At 38.4% G+C, this 21,976-nt stretch overlaps 1 protein-coding gene across 3 annotated transcripts in view; it reads left to right on the top strand.

The window, feature by feature from the left end:
• The window catches only part of LOC129680855 (ATP-dependent translocase ABCB1), a 117,274-nt gene that overhangs the window by 41,824 nt on the left and 53,474 nt on the right, over positions 1 to 21,976 (top strand). For all 3 annotated transcript variants that reach the window (XM_055612663.1, XM_055612662.1, XM_055612664.1), the window contains exons 4-7: positions 8,286 to 8,445; positions 14,829 to 14,880; positions 17,421 to 17,612; positions 18,331 to 18,502. In XM_055612663.1, coding sequence (XP_055468638.1) covers positions 8,286 to 8,445; positions 14,829 to 14,880; positions 17,421 to 17,612; positions 18,331 to 18,502 — 576 coding nt within the window. The remainder of the gene's footprint in view (positions 1 to 8,285; positions 8,446 to 14,828; positions 14,881 to 17,420; positions 17,613 to 18,330; positions 18,503 to 21,976) is intronic.

Here is a 21,976-nt window from a genome sequence, read left to right as displayed (position 1 = left end):
TTAAGGAACTTTCTTCCCAGTAGGTACCAAAATTGTAGAGTCATAGGAAAGTAAGTCATTCAGCATAATCCACAGTGTGAATTGGCGACATTTACCAGTTGCAATGATGGAACCTCCCCAGATCCATATGCTAGGTGCCAACCAAGTACCAACCCTTTAAGCAGTTCTTTTTAAATTAATTAATTAACTAATTATTCATTGATTGATAATTAGTTAATTAATTGCGAGTTACTTAATTCTACATCCCAATGGCAGTTTCCTGTCTCTCCTCTCCTTCCAGTCTCTCTCTCCCCAGCCATTCCTTCTCCCTTGGCCCACAAGTTACACTAAGACTAGGTGCATCTTCTGTTGAAGCTGGAGGAGGCAGCCCAGTAGGAGGAAAGGGTCCCAAATGCAGGCAGCAGAGTCAGAGACAGTGTCTGCTCCTGCTTTAGGAGTCCTACTTCAAGACAAGCTACCCAAATGTTACATATGCTAAGCAATTCTTTGAAAACATTTCTGACTTTTTCTGCCCCCAGGGTTAGTTTGTGTTTACCAGGAAACCTTAGCTGCCTTGAGAGACTGGTTACAAAGTAAACAACTCATTCAGAATTTTATACTCGTTTTCATCTTCTGTCAGGTCTCATTTTAGTTACTTTCAGAAACACAAATGTAGAATAAACTTGAAATCAAGTGGAGAAGCTGGACAAATGGAAGTAAGAGCACGAAAAATACAAGTTGTCTGACATTCCTACCAAGTGAACTCCTCAAAGTTTACACACTCCATTAACATTTTGTGTAGCTAAGCTTTCTCCAGTATACATCTTATTAGTCATCCTTGTTCTAAGCAAACGACAGCTGTCAGTGTCAGTACCTTTCATGCACGATTGTGACATTTGAACTCCTCTTATCCTTATACATAGCTGGGCAAAATGCACACGAAGAAGTTAAGTAGTGTACTACAATTCCCAGTCACACACTATTATAATAGAAGGCCAGATACTTTTGCCAAAAAAGGTCAACGCTTTTGCCCAGATATGCAAGTAGACGATTACTTTTAAAAACTGTAATTGAGCTGGGCATTGGTGGCACACACCTTTAACCCCAGCACTTGGGAGGCAGAGGCCGGCGGATCTCTGCGAGTTCTAGACTAGCCTGATTTACAAAGCAGTCCAGAACAGCCAGGGCTACACAGAGAAACCCTTAATTGTTTATGATAGGCTATAGATCATGATTGGTTAAAATGTAACCTCCCTGAAGCTAAGGAGTTCTTTGTTAATGCTGGTATGTTATCACCATCTGGTCATTGAAGACTTTACCACCTGGCTTAGAGTCTTCTTCCCACTTCTGATCCTCTTACTCATTCTGTGACTTTTATTGTTATATGAATAACCACTCCTTGACTTTTATAACAGTAATAATCTTATGAACTGACCTGAACTTGGATCTGTTCCCTCCTGTTTTTCATGTTAGAGATACTCAATTCTGATGAGGTGTTTGTTTCTTTAGACACAGTCTTGCTGTTAGGCTATGCTGCCTTGAAACTATTCAATTCCTTCTACCTTAGTAGATGTGATTATAGGTGTGAGCCACCACACCCGGCCCAGTTCTTACAACACATCACTTATTTGAACTTTGGTTCCCACTTTTTGTGCCTTCTCCGTCCCTGCATAGCTATTATCATTCTTTTTCTTCATATCCCCAGTCACTGTGAATGGAATTTTGCTCCATTGGAAAGTCTCTTCAATCTTTGTTGCCAATTAGCTTGAATGTTTTGGAATTTTTTTTCAATACATGCTACTTACTCAGTTTAGTGGGCATTTGAAAACTCTGTCTGACCTTGAAGCTGCCCTTGTCACTAGCCACCAATTTTTTTCTGTGATGATACAGTGTGGTTTTCTCCCAACTCATTGGCTTCTTGTGTTACCTTTTCCTTTTAGGAGTTTCTCAATCCTTTATTCCCTGAGTCATTGATGATGTTGTCATTCATCTGCTTCTATATAGATATGTTCAAAGTGTGTTTGATCTTCATGCAAAATGTTCTTTCTCATTTCTTCCTCTTCTATCCATTTACAATGATATTCCTTAACAATTGACAGTACTCCTCCTTGGCCAGCTTCATTTACCTGTGGTCCAGTCATTCGTCTATTTAAGTAGCCTTATCAACAAACTCTGTTTTCTTTTACTCAGTTATAATAGCCCCACCCATCTTCTGCCTTTGTAAATCATACTTACAGGTGAAGACCTTGGTCCTCTTCTCCTAAGACGGCTTCTGTCTATGAAGTCATTAGCTCAAATGTATCAGTTTCAATTACAGTTTCTGATTCCTCCTAAGGAAACTTTTCTCTTTTTTGATATCTCTCTCTCTTTGACACCGTCCATTCATTCCTTAATGCTGCTGCAGAAGATGTCGTTGGATAGATTTAAGACAACACAAATTTATGCTCTTCCGGTTCTGGAGTAAACTAAAAATCAGGGTGTCAGGAGGATTGCATTCATTCTGGAGATTCTTGGTAAGAATCCATTTCCTTCTTATTTTGAGCTTCTGAGGGCACTTGAATTCCTGTGCCCCCTCCTTGTAGCCTCTGAGCACCTACCTGCCCCTTTGAAGCATCTTTATGATTACAGTGGGTCTACCTGAATGTCGCAGGATATTCTCCCCCCAAATCCCTACCATTTGCCGTTTATTTTATCATGTACGAAAGACAATGTAAGAAAGCATATTCACAGACAGCATCCCAGGGTTAGACTTTACATGCCAGGTGTGACATGCCTTTGTCTCTCATTCCTAGCAAGGCTTTACTCTCTCCTAGCACCCGCTCTCTGGATTTGTACCTCTCAAGACCTATCTATCAGAGTCACATGAGATTCTTTCAGTCTGTTCCTTCAAGTGTTGTACTGCTTTCTTCTCTAGTTAAGGGAGAAAACCTTTTTCCTTTCTACTTAAGGGAAAATTTGGAGTAAAACCTAAGCTGTTTCTAATATACATACCACTTATGGTGTGACCTCTCTTATTTATGAATTGATTACAGACAAACTCCCCATTCTGTTCTTATTGTAGTATATGTTCTTTATACCAAGCTCGTGTCTACCTGAGCACCATTTGCTTGTGCTCTTCCTACCTGAATGTTTTGTTTAGAGATCCCAACACAATAAACTACATCCTTTTCTTTACTGAGGTTTCACCTCAGAAACATGTTCCCTGACCTGCCAGTGTAAACTCATTGACCCTGTCAGTCACCATCTGAGTCTGAAGTTATCTCTCTAAATGCTTAACCACTTCCTCACTTCTAACACTTCTCTTCTTCCTGAATGCATGCTCATGAACGGAGTGTTTTTATGTTTTGTTCACTGTTGCTCCTCAAGGGTCTAGAACAGTGCCCAGAGCCTAAGCAATGCCTAGATATGGAGTCGATACTGACCATGTCTATTCCTCAATATCACCTGTGCACAGGATAAACTGTCTACGGGCAGGGAACCTTTGTTATCCACTGTTATTGTCAGCACTTAGACCCAAATGCCATCTTTATTATATCTTGTTAAAAAAATTTAAAATGTGGAATGAGTGAATAAATTCACTGATCTTCCTCTGTAACTCAGGGGCTACAGTAAGGTCACACTTCTATTCATACTGTGAATATTATCTAAACTACTTTCCTGTACTGTCTGCTTCATTTTTTTTTTTCACCTTTAGCTTTCAATACCAGTTCCATGGTTTACTTTCTCTGTCTTTTCTACCAGTCTCTACCCAGACATTTTTCATTTCCTTTTTGTTTTAAAGGTTTTCGTCTATAGCTATTTAATACCTTTATCCAGTCTTATTTTGTACCTGATATGTTACAACTTTATGTTCTTATTCTTTGACTGGAAAAGCCTGAAAATTCGTATTGTTATGTTTGCAAACTAATTATAGCAACGGGCATTTTATGTTTCATACTACCTTCTTGATAAAAGTTTTCTGCATTACATTGTAGTCTTTATAACAGCCATGTTAATTTTTTTAATTTTTAAATACCAAAATTGAGGCTCAAATTGTTTAAATTATAATTGCATCATTTACCTCCCCCCATAATTTTAAAAAACTCTATATGTCACCTCCAGTATTTCTGGCCTCTTTTTACTTGTTTATATATGCATCAATATATAAATACAGCTGCTGAATCCATAAGTATTGCTGCTGACCACCTGGCATTGGATAACCAATTAAGGGTTCATCCCAGAGAAGACTAATCCTCTCTCTCTCTCTCTCTCTCTCTCTCTCTCTCTCTCTCTCTCGGCAGTTCTTATTTGTCTATAATCTTTTAGGCTTATAATCTCATCTTTTTCTAGAGATGAGGCTCCATGAGATTTTCTCCATCCACGTTAGCATGTTTATTGGTGTTGCCCTTGTTTGGGTCTTGTTTAGACAGCTCTTATTGAGTTATGAGTAAAGTTTCCTTGTAATTTCTAGGAGACAGCCTCATAGCAGATTTCCTGTCTTCTGGCCCCGACACTCTTGTGCCCCGTCTTTTGCAATGTTCCTTGAGAGACTGAAGGTTACTAAGAGAGGCTCTACTTGCCCACCCCCAGTCTCTTTCCTAATGAGTTATAAAGTTGACACAATTGATGAAGGCATTTGTCCTACTCACCATTGTGTGACTGCTTTTCTCAAATCTCACCCTTTCTTTCAGAAGGTCACAAAGGAACAAGAGAAAGTTGATCATCTTGCTGTTCCTAGAAAATTATCTATATTTGTACTCATTCTCAGCTCATTTATTCCAGTCTGAGATGAATAGAAATGCCTCTCTCTATTTTGGAAACCATCTTCTCGTTGCCAAGCTTTACTATGTAAAATTTCAAACACAAAAGGATAGAATAGGAAACTCCACACTCATATACTCATCATGGCTTGGCAGAATTAACATAGTAAAAAATGGCCATCTTACCAAAAGCAATCCAAAGATTCAAGCAATTCCCATCAAAATACCAACACAATTCTTTACAGACCTTGAAAGAAAAAGAAAAATTCTCCACCTCATATGGAGTAACAAGAAACCCAGAATCACTAAAACAATACTTTACAATAAAAGATCTTCTGGAGGTATCTCCATCCCTGATCTCAAGCTGTACTATAGAGCAACAGTAATAAAAACTGCATGGTACTCACATAGAAACAGGCTGGAAGATCAATGGAATTGAATAGAAGAGTCAAAAATAAACCCAAACACTTATGGACACCTGATTTTTGACAAAGATGCCAAAACCATACAATGGACAAAAAGATAGCATCTTCAACAAATGGTGCTGGTCTAACTGGATGTCTACATGAAGAAAAATACAAATAGAGCCATACTTATCACCCTGCATAAAACTAAAGTCCAAGTAGATCAAAGCCCTCAATATAAAACCAGACACACTAACCTGTTCTTATATAATTTTGTATTCAAGTTTCCATATTATAGAAAAATGATGTTTTATAGTTGATGCGTTCAAAATAAGACAATTGGGGACAGCATTCATTGTTTTCTCCTTAGAGGAGTCTGAAAAGGATGCACCAGAATGTTCCTCCTGCCAATCTACTTATGTCACTTCCTTGTGACATCATTGTATTTAGTCATACATGCTTAGCTTTTTCTATATAGAAGGTACATCTCACTGTTTTATTGCATTCAGATGAAACACTTTTAGTAAAAAAAATAAATAAATAGGTGAATGTTGTATCCTTTATGACTCGTGACTCTAAAAACGTCAAATGTCAAGGTGTTCCCCATTTATTTATGGTGCTGTCTAATCATTTGTTTAAAATGCTGCCAGTCTGTATACCAATCCTCTAGCAATAAAAAGGAGTCATGGGGCATCATGGGACTATCTTGCTTCACTTTCTAATTTTGTTTTCTACGGATAATACCCTTTGCCAGGTTACTGAAATAATTGCTTCCTTTATTTTGTAGGAGAGTACCCCAGTTTACCTCTTATGTTTATACCACTTGTCTCTTTGTCTGGGTTACTGTAGACATGGGACATCATGAAATAGCCCCATTGGCACTGCATCACAGCCTGCTAGTTACCTTTTCTCTTCCTCTTTTTATCCCAAGATAAAAAAAATAGTGTGTGTGTGTGTGTGCACTTTTGCATATCAAACTACTAAGTCAAGCAACTTCAGTCTTCTCAAAGCCCATTTGAATATTGCTTCTGCTTGCTTTTCCTTCTGGCTGGAATGCGTTGCATCTTGTTCTGAACACCTGCTCTTTCTTTAAAACCAGGAGAAAGCATCACTCATTCTATGACAGATTCCAGAAGAGAGAATGATCCTTGGCTCAGTTCTATGTTTATTGTTTATACTTGCTGGCAGAGAATTCAGAATGTACAGTGCCTGTGCTTTTTGCTTTTTCTTCCCTCTGCACGTTAAGCTTCCTGAAGTTAGGCATCTGTGGTATTTATTCTGTGCCTTGCATCTATCATTGAGTTAAACAGTCAGGAAGTATTTACATGCATTGCCTCCCTTGTTTTGATTTTAACCAATGAGAAGTCCTGGAAGTAGAATACTGATGATGGTGATGATGAGTGAAATTTTTGCCTCTCCATTACCTTTTCTTCCTATTCTGAAGAATCTGATATTTAGTTTATCTAATAGATTCTTTAAAAGAAGATGCTTTATGCTTGTTTCTTTCTCTATTTTTTTAAGGAAGAGGATAGTTGCTCAAACAAAATAAAGAAGACATTGCCAACCTTTAGGCTATGGTCCATTCAGACATAAAATATGCCCAGACAATATTCTTTCCTTAGGGGTTTAGTTTGTAAAAAGATCATGTTTTGAAAACTATGAAATTAACAATCTCATTTTATTGCATTTTTAGGAGCAAGATATAATTTAAAGACAAATACCTAGGTACTATAATATTGGATATTTTTTACACCATGCCTTAGCTTTTACTAATTGCTTCCTAAAAATTGTCTTTGTTTAGGCCCCTGTTATGTGGAGCACCTTTATGTGTGGCCTAAGGCTCTTTTATCCTTGTTTTTCCACTTGTCATTTCAATGCTTATCCTCACCTAGTACTGTCATTACATAACTTTAGATTAGTTCTGTCTCCTTCTGAAGTCGATATAAGCTCTAAAATCTTGGTTTCTGTTTCTGTGCTTTTGTAGTCTCAGATCCCTGATCTTTACTTTGGATTACATCTCCTGCCTAGAGCTGACTTTTTACCCAGTTTCCTCCCTGTATTAAAAAGCTCTCGCCTGTAGCTACATGTATACACATGACAACCACCTGCTTCCAAGCGTGTCCATAAACTCTCACACCCATTCTGGTACCATTGCCTGAACCCTGCTCTTCAGGTTTCTTTCATTCCCTGCCTAGACTTTTTACCTACTTTTTCTACCATGATTATAAGCATGCTACCTGCAGCTAAATGGTACATCATATGACAAGCATTTCTCTTAGGGATCATCTGCAGACCCTCACAGTTAGCTTGGTACTTTCTATTTTCATTTTCTCTGACTTTTTTTCTTTCAGTCTTTCACTGGTTTCTTGTGTCATTTAGAAGTACAAATTGTCCCCTAGACGGACCCTGGCCTTCCTTACCATTCCTTATGTTATTTCTCCTCCCATCACTTTTTGGAGTCAGATAAGCCTTGGTTTTTTTTTTTGTTGTTGTTGTTTTATTTTGTTTTGTTTTCTTGTTCCTTGCCTGTGGTTAGAGACATGGAGCCAATTTGCATTAGTTATGCATCATGACCATACTCTACATCTTAGGGAAAACATTCTCGGGAAATGTCCATCCAAGTAATTACCTTTTCTTTTTTAAATATGTTGAAATTATTTTGCAGTTTAGTAATACCATTATGCAACAGATCTTTAATCAAAGACAATTTTAAAGCGAAGGAAACCCTGTCTTGGAAAAAAAAAGACAACAACAAAAAAGTAAAAATTTAAAAGTAGTGAAATGTTTTCTCTTTGCTGTCTTTGGGATAGGGGTGGGGAGTAAGGGACTTGGCATTCAGGTTTTTTTTTTTTTCCATGAAATAAAAAATGATTCCTAGCCTTAGTTATAGCTCTGCTAGCATCTCATTAACAATCTTTATAATTCTCTCATGAAAAAGGAGAAGATACACTACTTCAGTATGAAGAATTAAGATAGAACTCAATAAATGAGTCAAATGTCCATTCTTATTAAGCTATTGCAGTAATAAGGTAGAGGACAAAGAGCTTAAGGCAAGAGGGTAGCTTAGACAAGTAGCTAGGAGTCTGACAAAATATTTGGATTTCAGAGGAAAACTTCCATGAAAATATACCGATGTCCATGCTCTATTTTCTTCTCCTTGTAGTTTCGCTATGCAGGTTGGCTGGACAAGTTGTACATGCTGATGGGAACTCTGGCTGCCATTATCCATGGAGTTGCACTTCCACTTATGATGCTGGTGTTTGGAGACATGACAGATAGCTTTGCATCTGTAGGGAACATTCTGCCAAATATTACTAATGGAAGTAAGTATTGTTTTGTGGTACCAGTTGTGCTGGAAACTTGCAAAAATCACTCCTCTAAATCAATTGTTTGTGAGGTCTTAATAAGGATAAACTATAGCGTTTAATGGTCGAGGTGGTGGAGGGTGTGGCCTCTAACTCATCCTTGTAGTGATCTTGAGACGATGATACAAGCATTAGAACAACCAGTGGAAGTGCTGACAGAGATATGTGGAAATACAGAGGGGATCTCTGAAGTCAGAAACATCCCAAAAACCTTCAGAAAGAAGTACAGGAGTCTCCTTAGGTCCTTGAATGGGATCGTTATAAGAGGCTGTGGTTATGAGAGACTCTGGTGTAAGAGAATAGTCTAGGATGATTCTAAAGGATTTAACCCGAGAAGCTAGAAGGACATAATTTTTCCCCGGATGAGAAAGATGGAAGCACAGTAGCCTTTATTATAGCAATAAATACCAGCAATTTGTGTTTTATATGGCGTTATAGGCTGGGCTCCCTGGGAGCAAACCCAGGGTCAGAGAAATGGGGCCAAGAAAAGTGTAAAGAGATTTGTGAGAAAAAGTGAGATCCAGTGTGCAGGAGCAGATGTTTGCATAAGCTTGGTGCAATAGTTCAGCCTCAAAAACAGGAAGAGATAGAGGAAGCGAGTGTTAAGAGTCCAAAGGTGGATACATGAGGAGGTGGCCTGTGAGAAAGTTCTGATGACAGGAGATCCTTTCATTTGCCAATGACGTGTTCCAATGGATACAGAACCATGCATAGTACAGCAACATGCATGTATTATATTTTTCATATACATACATATCCATGATAAAGTTTAATTTATAAATTAAGGGCAGTAAGAAATTAATGAGAACAATGATAGAATAAATATAACAATATGCTCCCTTCAAAGCTATGTGAATGTGGTCTCTCTTTCTCAAAATACGTTACTGTACTGTTCTCACCCCCCCCTCCTCTTGTGATGACGTGAGATATACAGTCTCATGGTTGAATGCAGGAAACTGAAACCACAAAAAGTCTAAATGTGATGAAGAGAGTCTTGCACATCAGTTTTCTCATGATTTTGAAAGTAAGAAATCCTTGCTTCAGAAGAAATGAAGTGAGAGCAAGAAAATGAATGGTCTTTTGAAAGAATTTGTATGTGACACGCTTGACCTGGGTGATAGCTCTATGCTTCACTCTGAAGGACTCCACAGTCAAGCAGAGATTGGATTAAATTAAATGAAACTTCTCAAAGACTTACAGCTCAGTTTCCACACATGTGGGAAAAATGTTAAGAAGGGATGAGGCTGTAGCCCAGTGGTGTTCGCCACTAGGTTCAGTTCCTAGTAGTACACTAAAAAGAAATGCCCCAGAAACATAGATACTTCTTGGCTTACAACGACACTTATACATTTGTAATTTTCTTTTATTTTATGCCAAGGATTAAACCCAGGGCATTGCATGTCAACATCTGAATTTCAAGTCTCTGGTACATGAAATGGATTCATTTTCCTAGAAATAGTCATAAAAATATTAATAGGAACATTTATGGACTCTTTGGTATTTGTCCTGGGTCCTGGAAACTATTTCTTTGTAGTCCCAAAGAACCCATAGCTTTCCATAGCTTCTTCAGTTCTGTTAATACAAATAATGATTTGAGCTGGAAAAAAATGATGTATTTTTGAGTAATGTAAAGTTTACACGCTCCCCCCCCCCACCGCCTTCATGAAATTCAAACAGCTTGTAAAAATATCCTGTGCCAATACTGAACTGCTGTATCTCCTTTGTGACATTCACCCAAGGAAAGTCCTCAATGCTTTCTGAATTCTTTAGCTCCTGTACATGCTATATTTTACAGCAAGCTGTGGAGTTGGCTATCTCATTAGCTTCTAGTGAAATAATTTAATTTTTTAGGGTTCTCTGTTAGCTCAGCAGACACAAGGCATGCATTTATGTCATTCTGCCCTTACCCAAGCACTGCTCTAACAGGGTGAGCAGTGTCAACTAACTAGGCTGATACACAGTACGGAGGGACAGTGGCTGAACTTAGCTGTTAATAAATAAATTAGTCTAGTGTTGAAATTCAACGCCATTTGAGAATAGAGTAACACATAACTTCTTGAAGTCAGAAGAACTGACTTCTTATGAGCAATAAACTAAGTCTATTACATTCATCAGTTTTTCTTTGTTATGACAAATACCTGAAAGAACTTGAGCACAGTAAGGAATTATCCCATTTATTTCTACCTACAGTTTCAAAGGCTTTATGCCAAGTTGGGTCAGTTACTCTAGAAGTGAGGAAAAGTAAAATTTATGGTAGCAAGAGGGCATGTGGTAGATGGGCTGTTCACCACACAGAGTCTGGAGGGAGAGAGCAAGCCAGCCCAAGGCTAAGACACTCTTCAAAGGCATGCTCCAGTGACTTTGTTTCCAGTTGTTGGTGATGGTGGTGTTTTTCCAATTATTCCCCATCTCTTAAACTTCTATCTTTTCCACAGAATGTCATCAATGAACCCATCTATGGATTAATCCACAGCTCAGGTTAGGGCTTCATGATCATTAGAGCTATCATTTCTACCAACAAAACACAAGACATTTTCAGGGACATTTTATGTTATATCTAAACATACCATATCTAGTGATCTCTTTTCTAGATCTTTTATCTCTTCTATTGCTTTCTTTCTCCATCACCCAGACATAAATTATTCTGACCCCTTTAAGGACACAAGTGGTCTCTTCTGACAGATGTACTCTTTCTTACCAACTTTATCTAAGCCACCAAACACAAGGATAGACGGTGCTATGGCCTGTGTCCTATGTCTTTCAAAACTAATGAGGACCTTCTAACCCATAGTGTAAGAGTCTCGGGAGGCAATGGCTTTGGAAAGTGATTAGGTCTTGAGGGTAGGATCAGTACCGTCATGAAAGTGGCAGAGTCAGAGCAGCAGGCAGGCTAACCAATAGACACAAGTCTTTAGAGGGGAAAGCAGCACAGGTGGAAGATTGTGGCTATTGGGTAGCCTGTGTCACTGGCAATGAGCCTGCTGTGATGAGGACAGACTCCCATATGGACAGATGCTTGGGAAGTAGGTCATCTTGGCAAAATTTCCAGTTTCTTTTGCTTGTGGTTGATGGAGCTTTCTGTACAAGAATACTTGGGAGTCTGGAATCATAACATTTTAGAGATAGAAGAGGCCTTGTGGATCATGTATGTCCATGGTTTACTATGCCTTTTCAATCAGAAAACTCTACAGGTAAGTGACACTTGTCATGAAAGCTCACCAGTAAAAAATATCTCACAGAGAGTGCAAACTGAAAGGAATAGAAGGGAGTCCAGAGGCGGGTCTCTGCTGCAGGCCTGCTCTTCTACTACCCTTTTTAACACTAAGCTCCCTTTGAGAGTTCAGTCTTAACCACAGCTATAACCCTTGTCTGAGGTCTTCTTCATACACAGTTCTATCTTCCTAACTCCCTGACATGCTCCCACCACTCCTGCCTGTTTTTTTTTTTTTCCAGTTCTCCACATATTGTCACAGTCGAGGTTTTTAAAAAAACAGAAATTAGTTTATTTCTGTCCTAGTGGTTTCCTATAATATGGAATAAGTTCAATTTGTATTCAGTGGCTTGTATAGCATTATCTGCTCATCTCCACTTGTCCCATAAATCTCATCACTCATGCACTTCTTCCTGTTCCCCAGGACCTTCCAATCTCCTTCTTAACTTGGGGTGGTTTAGACAGTGCTTGTTTGTTCATGTCTTCACTTCTCACCTCAAAGGCACTATAACATCACTGTTGTGCTTACTTATTGGAAGTTATTACTCTGAAATTATCTTGTATATTGGTTGCTTTGCTTGCTTATTGTGGCTTCTTGTGTGGGGAAAAAAAAGGCATAACAGATAAAAAGGAAGTTTGCGGAAAAACTTGGCTAGAGGTTTCAGCAGGATCACCCTATCTCATGAAATTTGGTACTTAAAGGCGGGAGAATTTCCAGCTGGAAAAGTAGCCCAGTGGGATTAGAAAGGTGGCTCTCATTCTAGGTGGTACCTAGGGCCTGGAAATGAGGCCATGTAGAAGGTGGCTTGGAAAATGCCCTTTTAATTTATGTTTATAGGAAAGCTTTTTCTCCACAGAAACTGCCTCTGGAATAGTAGAATTGTTTCATTATTTTTAAAAAATGAGGTTGTTAGTCACAGAAAGAGAAAAGAAAAATATTTTTATTATAACTTCAACTTACCAGTAAGGAAAAATTACTTATTTGTGTCATATACTCTCCCCCTCCTTTTTAGTCCTTCTTTATAATAGTAAAGAATATCTGAATAAAAAAAAAAGAAAATGAAAAAGAAAGTGCTGAAGAAAAAGTAGATGGAATGCTTAGAGAACAGCAAATTGCTCAGTGAGCTCAGACGTGGGGCTCTTTGGAATTAGAGAGAGCTCTAAAAGGTGGAGATGATGAAGAGCTGTGAGTTGAGGCTGGAAATTTGTGTAATAAATGTGGTATTTCAGAACCCCAGTGTTCAAAACAATAACTTTTATTTTATACAACATAATTTAAATTCTGAGTCCCTCTTTCCCCACAGTGGCAATTGTTTAGGGTAGCTTAGCTGTTTTAGTGTGCCTGTTGCCCTCCATAGGTTGCTGTCTGAGACCCAACAAGTCTGTGTTTTGTAGGCTGATGTTGGGGGTTGAACCAAGGCTTTGCACATGGGCAAGCTCTACCACTGAGCTGTCCTCTAGCCCCACAATATAACTGCAGATGAGCGAAGGCCAAATGATGTTAAGCACTGCTTGAAAAGAATTGACTCAAGCTTTTTTGTTCCCCTCTCTTTGGAGCATTGAAATTATTCAACTCCCTCTGACTTTCTTCAGGTCCAAGCAGGCTCTAGGCACTGTCCTGTGGATGTCTTCTGAATGAACATGTGATCATTCCTTTTCTGAGCTCGCTCTCTCTCTCTCTCTCTCTCTCTCTCTCTCTCTTTCTCTCTCTCTCTCTCTCCCCGGTCTGCATAGGTAGCCATAGACTGGCTTCTCTTTTCTGGACTCTTCACTGTCTATACTTTTCATCACTCATCAACTGCATATCTTCTTTAAGGCATGCAGAAAATATTTTTTAAGTCATAAAAAGTAGAATGTTGTCCCATGAATTTAAACAGTTTTTTGCTTTGGTCATTTTCCTCCCTATCCCTTAAAGGAATAAGGTTTGGACACATAAAAGCCAACAAGAAGCCTACAGAACTCCTGTTGTTTGTTTGTTTGTTTGTTTGTTTGTTTCCCCTTCCTACATCCACACCACACCCTCTCATACCCAGTCCAAACTGGGACGCTTATAACTCTTATTACTGACTTTCAGTACATTCTGCTTCGTTTGCCAACAATGGTTTTTATCTATTTTCCACACCTTTCAAATCAGATGCATCTTCATGAGTCTCCCACATACTGTAACCTTTTTGTAGTGACTGTAAGGTTTAAAGTCTTAATTGTGTTATTTTCTCCTATAAAATATTCACCATAAATATCTACATATTATACCACTGTGTATGCTTCATTGTGTGTAACAGTAAAGTGTTGCAGACAATAAAAATCTCAATTGACATTGAGATTAAATTTTTTAAGAAGCTAAGAGTGTGCATGTATTTATACATGTATATATATGTATATTTGAAAGACCTGAAAATAATACATGTTAAAGATATTGAGTAGTGATAACTTGTGTTTATAGGGGTCATTAAGTTATGAAAGAGTTTTTAAAATACTCAGTTCAAAGCCAGTGTTTCTTAATATTGGATGATGGTTGTCAATGGTTTAACTTAACTTTTTACACTTGTCAATTATCCTTGTAAAAGTGTAAAATTTATTACACTGTAATTTATATGTAATAAAATTATATGTAATAACCTTTAAGTAAAAATAATAGTGTTGAAATGTGGGCTGGAATGTAGTTGAGTTAGTAGACTGCTTGCCCAGCATGCATGAGGGCCTGTGTTTGTATGTTCTATTCAATCCCCACCACAGAGATCCTCAGTATGGTGGTTCGCTCCTGCACTCCCAGTACACAGAGGCAGAGGCAGAGACAGGAGGCCCAGAAGTCAAAGTTTGAGACCCACGGAGATTACGTGAGATCTAGTCTCAAATGACCAGACAAGCAGGTAGAGAACTACATTGTTAGGTTTTTAGTGTGTAGCTGAGGGTTAAGTACGCAGTAGTATTTACCACTGCATGTTTCTTCTGGCCAATACACATCACTGAATGTAGGTTGTGTGGAGTAGTACACAGTCAACAGTGTGGTATTTGAACGGATGTCAAAATACTTTTAGACAAATAAAACTAAGTTAGATCTCTTTTTCATAATAAGTTTCACTCATTTCTGTATGCTTAGTATTTAAGGCTTATGTTTGTTTTGTTCTAGGTTACTTCAACAAATCAGACGTCTTGGGCAAGCTGGAGGATGAAATGACCACGTAATTACGTATTATCCTTATTGTTACCCTATTGCCCTCTTCTGCATGGCTATAGTTACAGTAATATAGTTCACTTTATGATAAAAAATGTTAGAGGGTTTGAGACTATCATTATTAATTTTCAAGGAAGATACATTATAGGCTTTTTTCAAAGCAAAGTGTTTATATCATAAAGTGTACTAAGTTAAGGTTAACCCTCAATTAAACCCATGTACACAGTTGAAAAGATAAAAGACCATATACAGGGAAATTGGAGGAGTTGAACATAGCCCTGTACATATATTTGAATTCACAATAATTATTTTCAATAGTTTCATAGTGAATAGTTTGCTTCCTGCCATGATAAAATGCTAAGATAAGCCACAGAAATTCTTTAAACTCCATGTCTAATTCTAAATAGCAAAATCCAACATCCCAGAGGAAATATAGTCACTTTGGCCTTAAGTCACATGGGCAGGCTTTTATTTTGTTAATGATTTATGCATATGGATAGTTAGTCTGTGCAATAGCTGTGTAACAGCTGTCCAAAGATATGTGTTGGTGAATAGGATGAAAACAGTCCTCTGTTTTACTATGCTTTCTTGGAAGAAAGTGGAGATACAATAACATTTTGAATATAACTATTACTATGAGGAGGCTTGTTTTTAATACATGGGACCTAAATGATTAAAATGTATTACATTAAAGTACGCTATTATTTTACCACTTACAAGGTTTACTTGTTAAATGGACTTTGCTTTTAACTTTGTCTCACATTACCACTTGTACAATAGTTAATTATACAGTTACATGTTAACTAAAATGTGAGGTTCCAGTTACATCCTCCTTAATAAGTACAGTTTGTAAGATGGGGATTGAAGGATGACTGGTTTCCGTAGCAACATTCTTATAGGTTGCTCTTGGAATTGTGGACATAATATAATAGGTAAGCTGTGTGCTGTATGCCTATTTTTAAATCCAGTACTTAGAATGAACATTATTCATAGAGAGCAGGTAAAGACTTTTCTTTTTTGAGACAGGATTTCTCTGTGTAGCCATGGCTGACCTGGACTCGCTTTGTAGACTAGGCTGGCCTTGAACTCACAAAGATCCTCCTGCCCCTGCCTCCCTGAGCGCACCACCTTGCCTGGCAAGAACATTTTTTTAATTTTATTTTATTTTATTAATTACACTTTATTCACTTTGTATCCCCCCATAAGCCCCTCCCTCCTCCCCTCCCGGTCTCATCTTCCCTCCCCTTTCTTCACACATGCCCCTCCCCAAGTCCACTGATAAGGGAGGTCCTTCTCTCCTTCCTTCTGATCTTAGTCTATCAGATCACATCAGGAGTGGCTGCATTGTCATCTTCTATGGCCTGGTAAGGCTGCTTCCCCCTCAGGGGGAAGTGATCAAAGAGCAGGCCAATCAGATTATGTCAGAGGCAGTCTCTCTTCCCATTACTATGGAACCCACTTGGACACTAAACTGCCATGGGCTACATCTGTGCAGGGGTTCTAGGTTATCTCCATGCCTGGTACTTGGTTGGAGTATGAGTCTCTGGAAAGACCCCTGTGTTCAAATTTTCTGGTTCTGTTGCTCTCCTTGTGGGGTTCCTGGTAAGAACTTTTTAAAATACATCAAATGGTAGTTCATTTTGCCTTGAAAAAGGTGTGGCTTTGTGGTAGAACACTTTCCTGGTATAGATGAGACCTTAGGTTCCATCCCATGCAACAGAAAACAGTAACAAGAAACAGGGTTTCTATTTAACCTAAATATGGACTGCTAAGTGAAGCCATAGAACTTTTAGCTACAGAGACACAGCATGGAGACGCTTGTTCAGCTTGTCCAAAAGGTGTGATTAAATGTTTAAACTGAGAGGAAAACTATTTAATGTATTGAACATTTCAAGTTAGTTCTCCGTAGCCAGTTGTGAAAATAACATGAAAACACTATCAATTTATAGTTGTCATTCATCTTCTAAGCTCTGCTAGACTAGTAGTTCAAAAGAGCAGGGGACGACCTCCACCTCCTGGTTATACTTTCTCACAAGTTCCATCATGTCTTTCCCTCTCCCAAGGTCCAGAGACCACCCTAAAGGCTTCATCGAGTGAGGCTGCTGTAACAAAAGTAGATGAGACTACAATTACAATGTTAAGTCAGGCGCCAGTACACTAACAAGCTTTCAAAACCACTGGCACTCTGAGTAATTATTATGCACTAGGCATTGGCTTGAGTACATTCAGACATATAATAATTACTACTCTTTTCTCCATAATACATAATTGAAGCTTAGGTTATTAAGCATCCTGCCTGAGTTTACAAGGTAGTTAGGTGAAGAAATGAGATTTGCTCCAACACCATTCTTCTATTGCCACAGACATAGGTGGATGCCCACTATTCCAGCTCTGCTCCTTACAGCCTCTTCTTCTTTGTTAAGGGTGGGATTACCCAGAAAACTAAAGAAATAAGACTAAGTTGTGTTTAGAGAGAAGAACTGGTAAAAAAAAAAACAAAAAAAAAACAAAAAAAAACAGCACGTACACAGTGTCCTTGTTTTTCAGGTACGCCTACTATTACACGGGGATCGGTGCTGGTGTGCTCATAGTTGCCTACATTCAGGTTTCGTTCTGGTGCATGGCAGCCGGAAGACAAATACACAAAATCAGGCAGAAGTTTTTCCATGCTATAATGAACCAGGAGATAGGCTGGTTTGACGTGCACGACGTCGGGGAGCTCAACACCCGGCTCACAGAGTGAGTACCTGGTTTATGCTGGAGTCTGATGTGGTCTCGTTCTCACCAGCTCTGTCAGGACTGTCGCTGCCTCACCGAGCGGAGGAAAGCCCTTGTGCCCGGTACCTGGGTCTTCCACAGCTTCTTGTCCACAGCAGGGCATGGGAGGATGGAGGTGGGCTCCTGTTTGCCTGGCACTGAGGGACTAGACTGGCAGAGTCAAGACACACTCAGCAAGCACGGCAGTGGTGCACAGGGAGCAATAATGTGGGCTGTCCAGTCCCGCTGAGCCCTCTCCTGCCAGGGCTCCATGGTGTCCTTGGACTGCAGTGGGGAGAAGGAAGGAGCTCCTGTCTGTCTATCATCCTCTGCTCTACAGAAGACAGGATGAACTCAAAGATTGCCTTCATAGAGGACAGAGCCAGATGCACGCAGAGAAATCTCTGAGCAGTTTGAAATTTCACAGTGAATAGTCTTAAATGTCCCATGTTCGTAGTCTGAGGCCAAGTAGGCCTAGAAGGAGGCCACAGCTGAGCTAGCTTCATAGAATACTGTTAATGACAAATCTCCTACAGGAAAATGACAGCCTTCCCACATTATTGCTCCCCCAAAGGACCAGGCATATACACAGATCCTAGGCACAAATTAATTTACTTCCTTTCAACAAAACAAAACCTAGGCTCAGGAGAAAATTCTGTATTTGATATTCTGATGTAATACAATCTCTTTCTTCTTTTAGTGATGTCTCCAAAATTAATGAAGGAATTGGTGACAAAATTGGAATGTTCTTTCAAGCAATGGCAACATTTTTTGGTGGTTTTATAATAGGATTTACTCGTGGCTGGAAGCTAACTCTTGTGATTTTGGCCATCAGCCCTGTTCTTGGACTGTCAGCTGGTCTTTGGGCAAAGGTAGGTAGAGCCTGTGAGTCCAGATTTTAAACTCTTTCCCATGATCCACAGAAGAGTCTTTTACCACAAAAGAGCCACAATTACCCTAACTGTGAATTTTATACACGATTTCATACTTTTTGTTAAAATGTAAGCAGAATAAGCTGAGCTGGTTCTGTAGTATTTCATGCTGTCCTTGACCATGTGATTATCTGTAAAAAGAGATAAAAAGAAGGAAGGAAATCTTAAGCTCCTCTTCCACCTTTATGGGAAAAGATATACTGAACCCATAAGATCTGTAAATATCAGCTTAGTTACTTTTCTATTGTTGTGAAGAGATACAATGACCAAAGGAACTTATATAGGAAAGAGTTGGGGCTTGCACACAGTTTCAGAGGGTTAATCCATTACCATCATGGCAGAGCACATGGCTGTAGGCTAGCAGGCAGGCATGGCACTGGCAGCAGCTCAGAGCTACTGCATCTTTATCCACAAGCACAAGGCAGAGCCTTGGGGCAGGGAAAGCTAACTAGAAATGACGTGGGATGTTTAAACCTCAAAACCCAGTCCCAGGGACACACCTCCTCCAACCAGGCCACCTGTCCTAATCCTTCCCAAAACATTTTCATCAACTGGGTACCAAATATTCAAATATATGAGCTCCCGAGGGTCATCCACATTCAAACCACCACAATCACTAAATATAGCAGTGCCAACTTCTTACAGAAAATAGAGATTCAAATTCAGTGAACACCAAATGCCTTACTTAGTTTTGTATATAGATTTTGTTTGTTCTATAAGTTGATCTTACCATTTTGTCGTAGTTGCAAATAGTTCTGTATACATACATACATACATACATATATGTGATTATATATATTTAAATCCATTGCAGTAAAAATAATTTATGGAAGTATGGTCCAGCCATGGACACATGTAAATCTGTAGCCTTCAGTCATGCTATTGTCAAGAAGGAACAAAAGTTCCTTTGTACTTCATATGCCTCTAACAACTTTGTAATTCGTTTTCTATGTCTGGGTCAGGACGCAATTCATTTTATAAAATCATTTGATGCAAGTGTAGCTGTGTGGTGAAGAGATATATAGCATATAGATCTTGTGAGATTAAAAGATATAAGAAATCAAAGTCCAACCAAAGTGAAGCCTAACACAGGAGAAGTCAGGCTTTAATGAAGGCAAGCATTGGGAACATTCTCTTGTCTAGTGGATGCTATTTTGTTATTGCAAACAGCAAGTCTCCTTTATTAAGCATCTGCTATGTCCACCAGATACATCTGAACCGTAGACATTAACTCACATAGTAGACAGAGTAACCGAAGTCCTGACTGAACACTGTTAATTTGTTACTCAGGGGAACATGATGGAAATGGAATTGCTGGTGGTTATCAGTTATCTGAAAGCTGGCAAAGCTCCTCTTAGTAGAACATTGAACAGATTAGGTGGAAATTTTTCACAATAAAACTTAATGGAAAACTAAAGCCTATTGATATCTACTCTAAATTGGGAAAATAGGCCAGAACTTAATTTTTAAATAACTAATCTTGCAGTGCTTCTGATAATATTTATTTAATAAAGAGAGCTCTTGGCTTTCTGGAGAGACTTTTAATTTAATCTCTGCTCTTCAAATATCTATTGATATGTATTTATGTATATTTCTTAATCTTGGTCTTTTGCTATATTAAAAACTGTATGTGTCCTAGTTCCCTTATATAGACTAAATGTTCATAATGTGATTGAAAGGCCTCTGTCATGCCCAGAATGAGGAAGTGCACATAAACACCCCCCCGCATACTTAATTGGTTCACACAGAAAAATAAATAAAATATTGGAATTATCAGACTATAATTTTGAAATAACTACCATAAAATGCTTCGTTATTTATAAAATCCTTTGAGCAATAGTAAAAACTCACCAGCTAAAAGTAAGTAATTATTAAAAAGAAAAAAATGACGACAGAAGAATATAACAGTAAAAGGAGTCATGCTATATGGTTTCTTTCAGTCTCTACAGTTGGAAATTACAGAGTAGAATATAGAATATTCAGAATCAGTAAATCTGAAAGACAGAAAATGAAGAGAGCCTCAGGGTCATGTGAGACAGTCAAAAGATTCATATCATCAATGTGAGTCTCAAAAGAAGAGGAAGAGAGTAGAGCTTTAGGATGAATCAAAGACCCAGTGGCTGACAACACAATAGCAGATGCTAGAAGTTACTCTAACCCCAAGCAGGATAAAATTAAAGAAATCCATGACAGGACACATTGTAATGAAAGTACTAAAGGCTAAACACACAAGGAAGTTTTTTGGTAAGAAGTCAGAAAAGGGAAAAAAATTATCCCTGTGTTTGGGTATTTGACTGATAGCAAGCTGAACCCAGCAGTATAAAATAGGAAAAGAATTATGACCCAGTGAGATTTAGTTCAGCTATGTAATAATGATATGGAGCTTGAAGACCCATGTAATCTACCCTACTATATACTAAAGAACATTAGTGATCATATCATCTGATAGAACACACATTTGACAATATCCAGAACTCACTGATGTCAACTCTCAGACAGTAAGAATAAAGGAATGTCACTTCACTTCTGTAGAGGACATTCAGATAACCCCCATAGGTACCTGAATGGTGAAAGGGCATCTTCCCTCATCAATATGTAAAGAAAATAGTTCTGACTTCTTTTTCATCTTTTTCATCGAAGCACTGGAACTCTAGCTGCTGTGATAAAGAAAGAAAACTCAAAAGGCTAGATTGGTAAGGAAGAAATAAAAGTATGAATTTCATGATTTTCTATAAAAATTCCAAGGAATCTACAAAAAAAAATCCTATGTGATAACTGAATAGAAAGGTCATAGAATATTAGATCAACTGCATTTCTTGCAGATTGTGATAAATATGTAGAAACTGATGGTGAAATAATTTTACCTTTCACAGTCATCCAGCTACAATAAACATCTGATAATATGAGATCTGAATATGGAAAATTATTAAATATTGATAGGGAAATCAAGGATGACTGAGTAAAGACACAGTGTAGTCATGATTTAAAACTCAATGTAAAAAAGTTATCAGTTCTTTCTAAACCAACCTATAAATTGGCAATGTCTATAAATTCCATTAAGGACTTTTGTAGTAATATGCAAGTGAGAGTGTCATTAAGAATTACAAGGAAATTCATGGGCCCTAAAATAGATAAAGTAGACTTTGAAAAGAACAAAGCTGAAGGAAGAAGTCCACCTGATATTACAGACTAATCTGTCATTACTAAAATCAATGGAAGACTAGACATACAGATCACAGAGTGCAGGAAACCAAGAAGTAGACCTGTGCAAATATTGTCTAGCTGATTTTGTTCCTGGTGCTTAGGGTTGAATACAGGAATTAATATATGTTATGCAAGTACTCTACCAGTAAACTACAACCCCACACCCAAGCCTCTGAGATTACAAACAGACACATACACACACACACACAC

Source organism: Psammomys obesus, unplaced genomic scaffold (genome assembly GCF_907164565.1).
Source record: "Psammomys obesus unplaced genomic scaffold, mPsaObe1.curated_primary_1811, whole genome shotgun sequence".
Taxonomy (NCBI): Eukaryota; Metazoa; Chordata; class Mammalia; order Rodentia; family Muridae; genus Psammomys; species Psammomys obesus.
The sequence above is the reverse complement of the archived record's forward strand: the minus strand, read 5'-3'. Positions and strand labels throughout refer to the sequence as shown.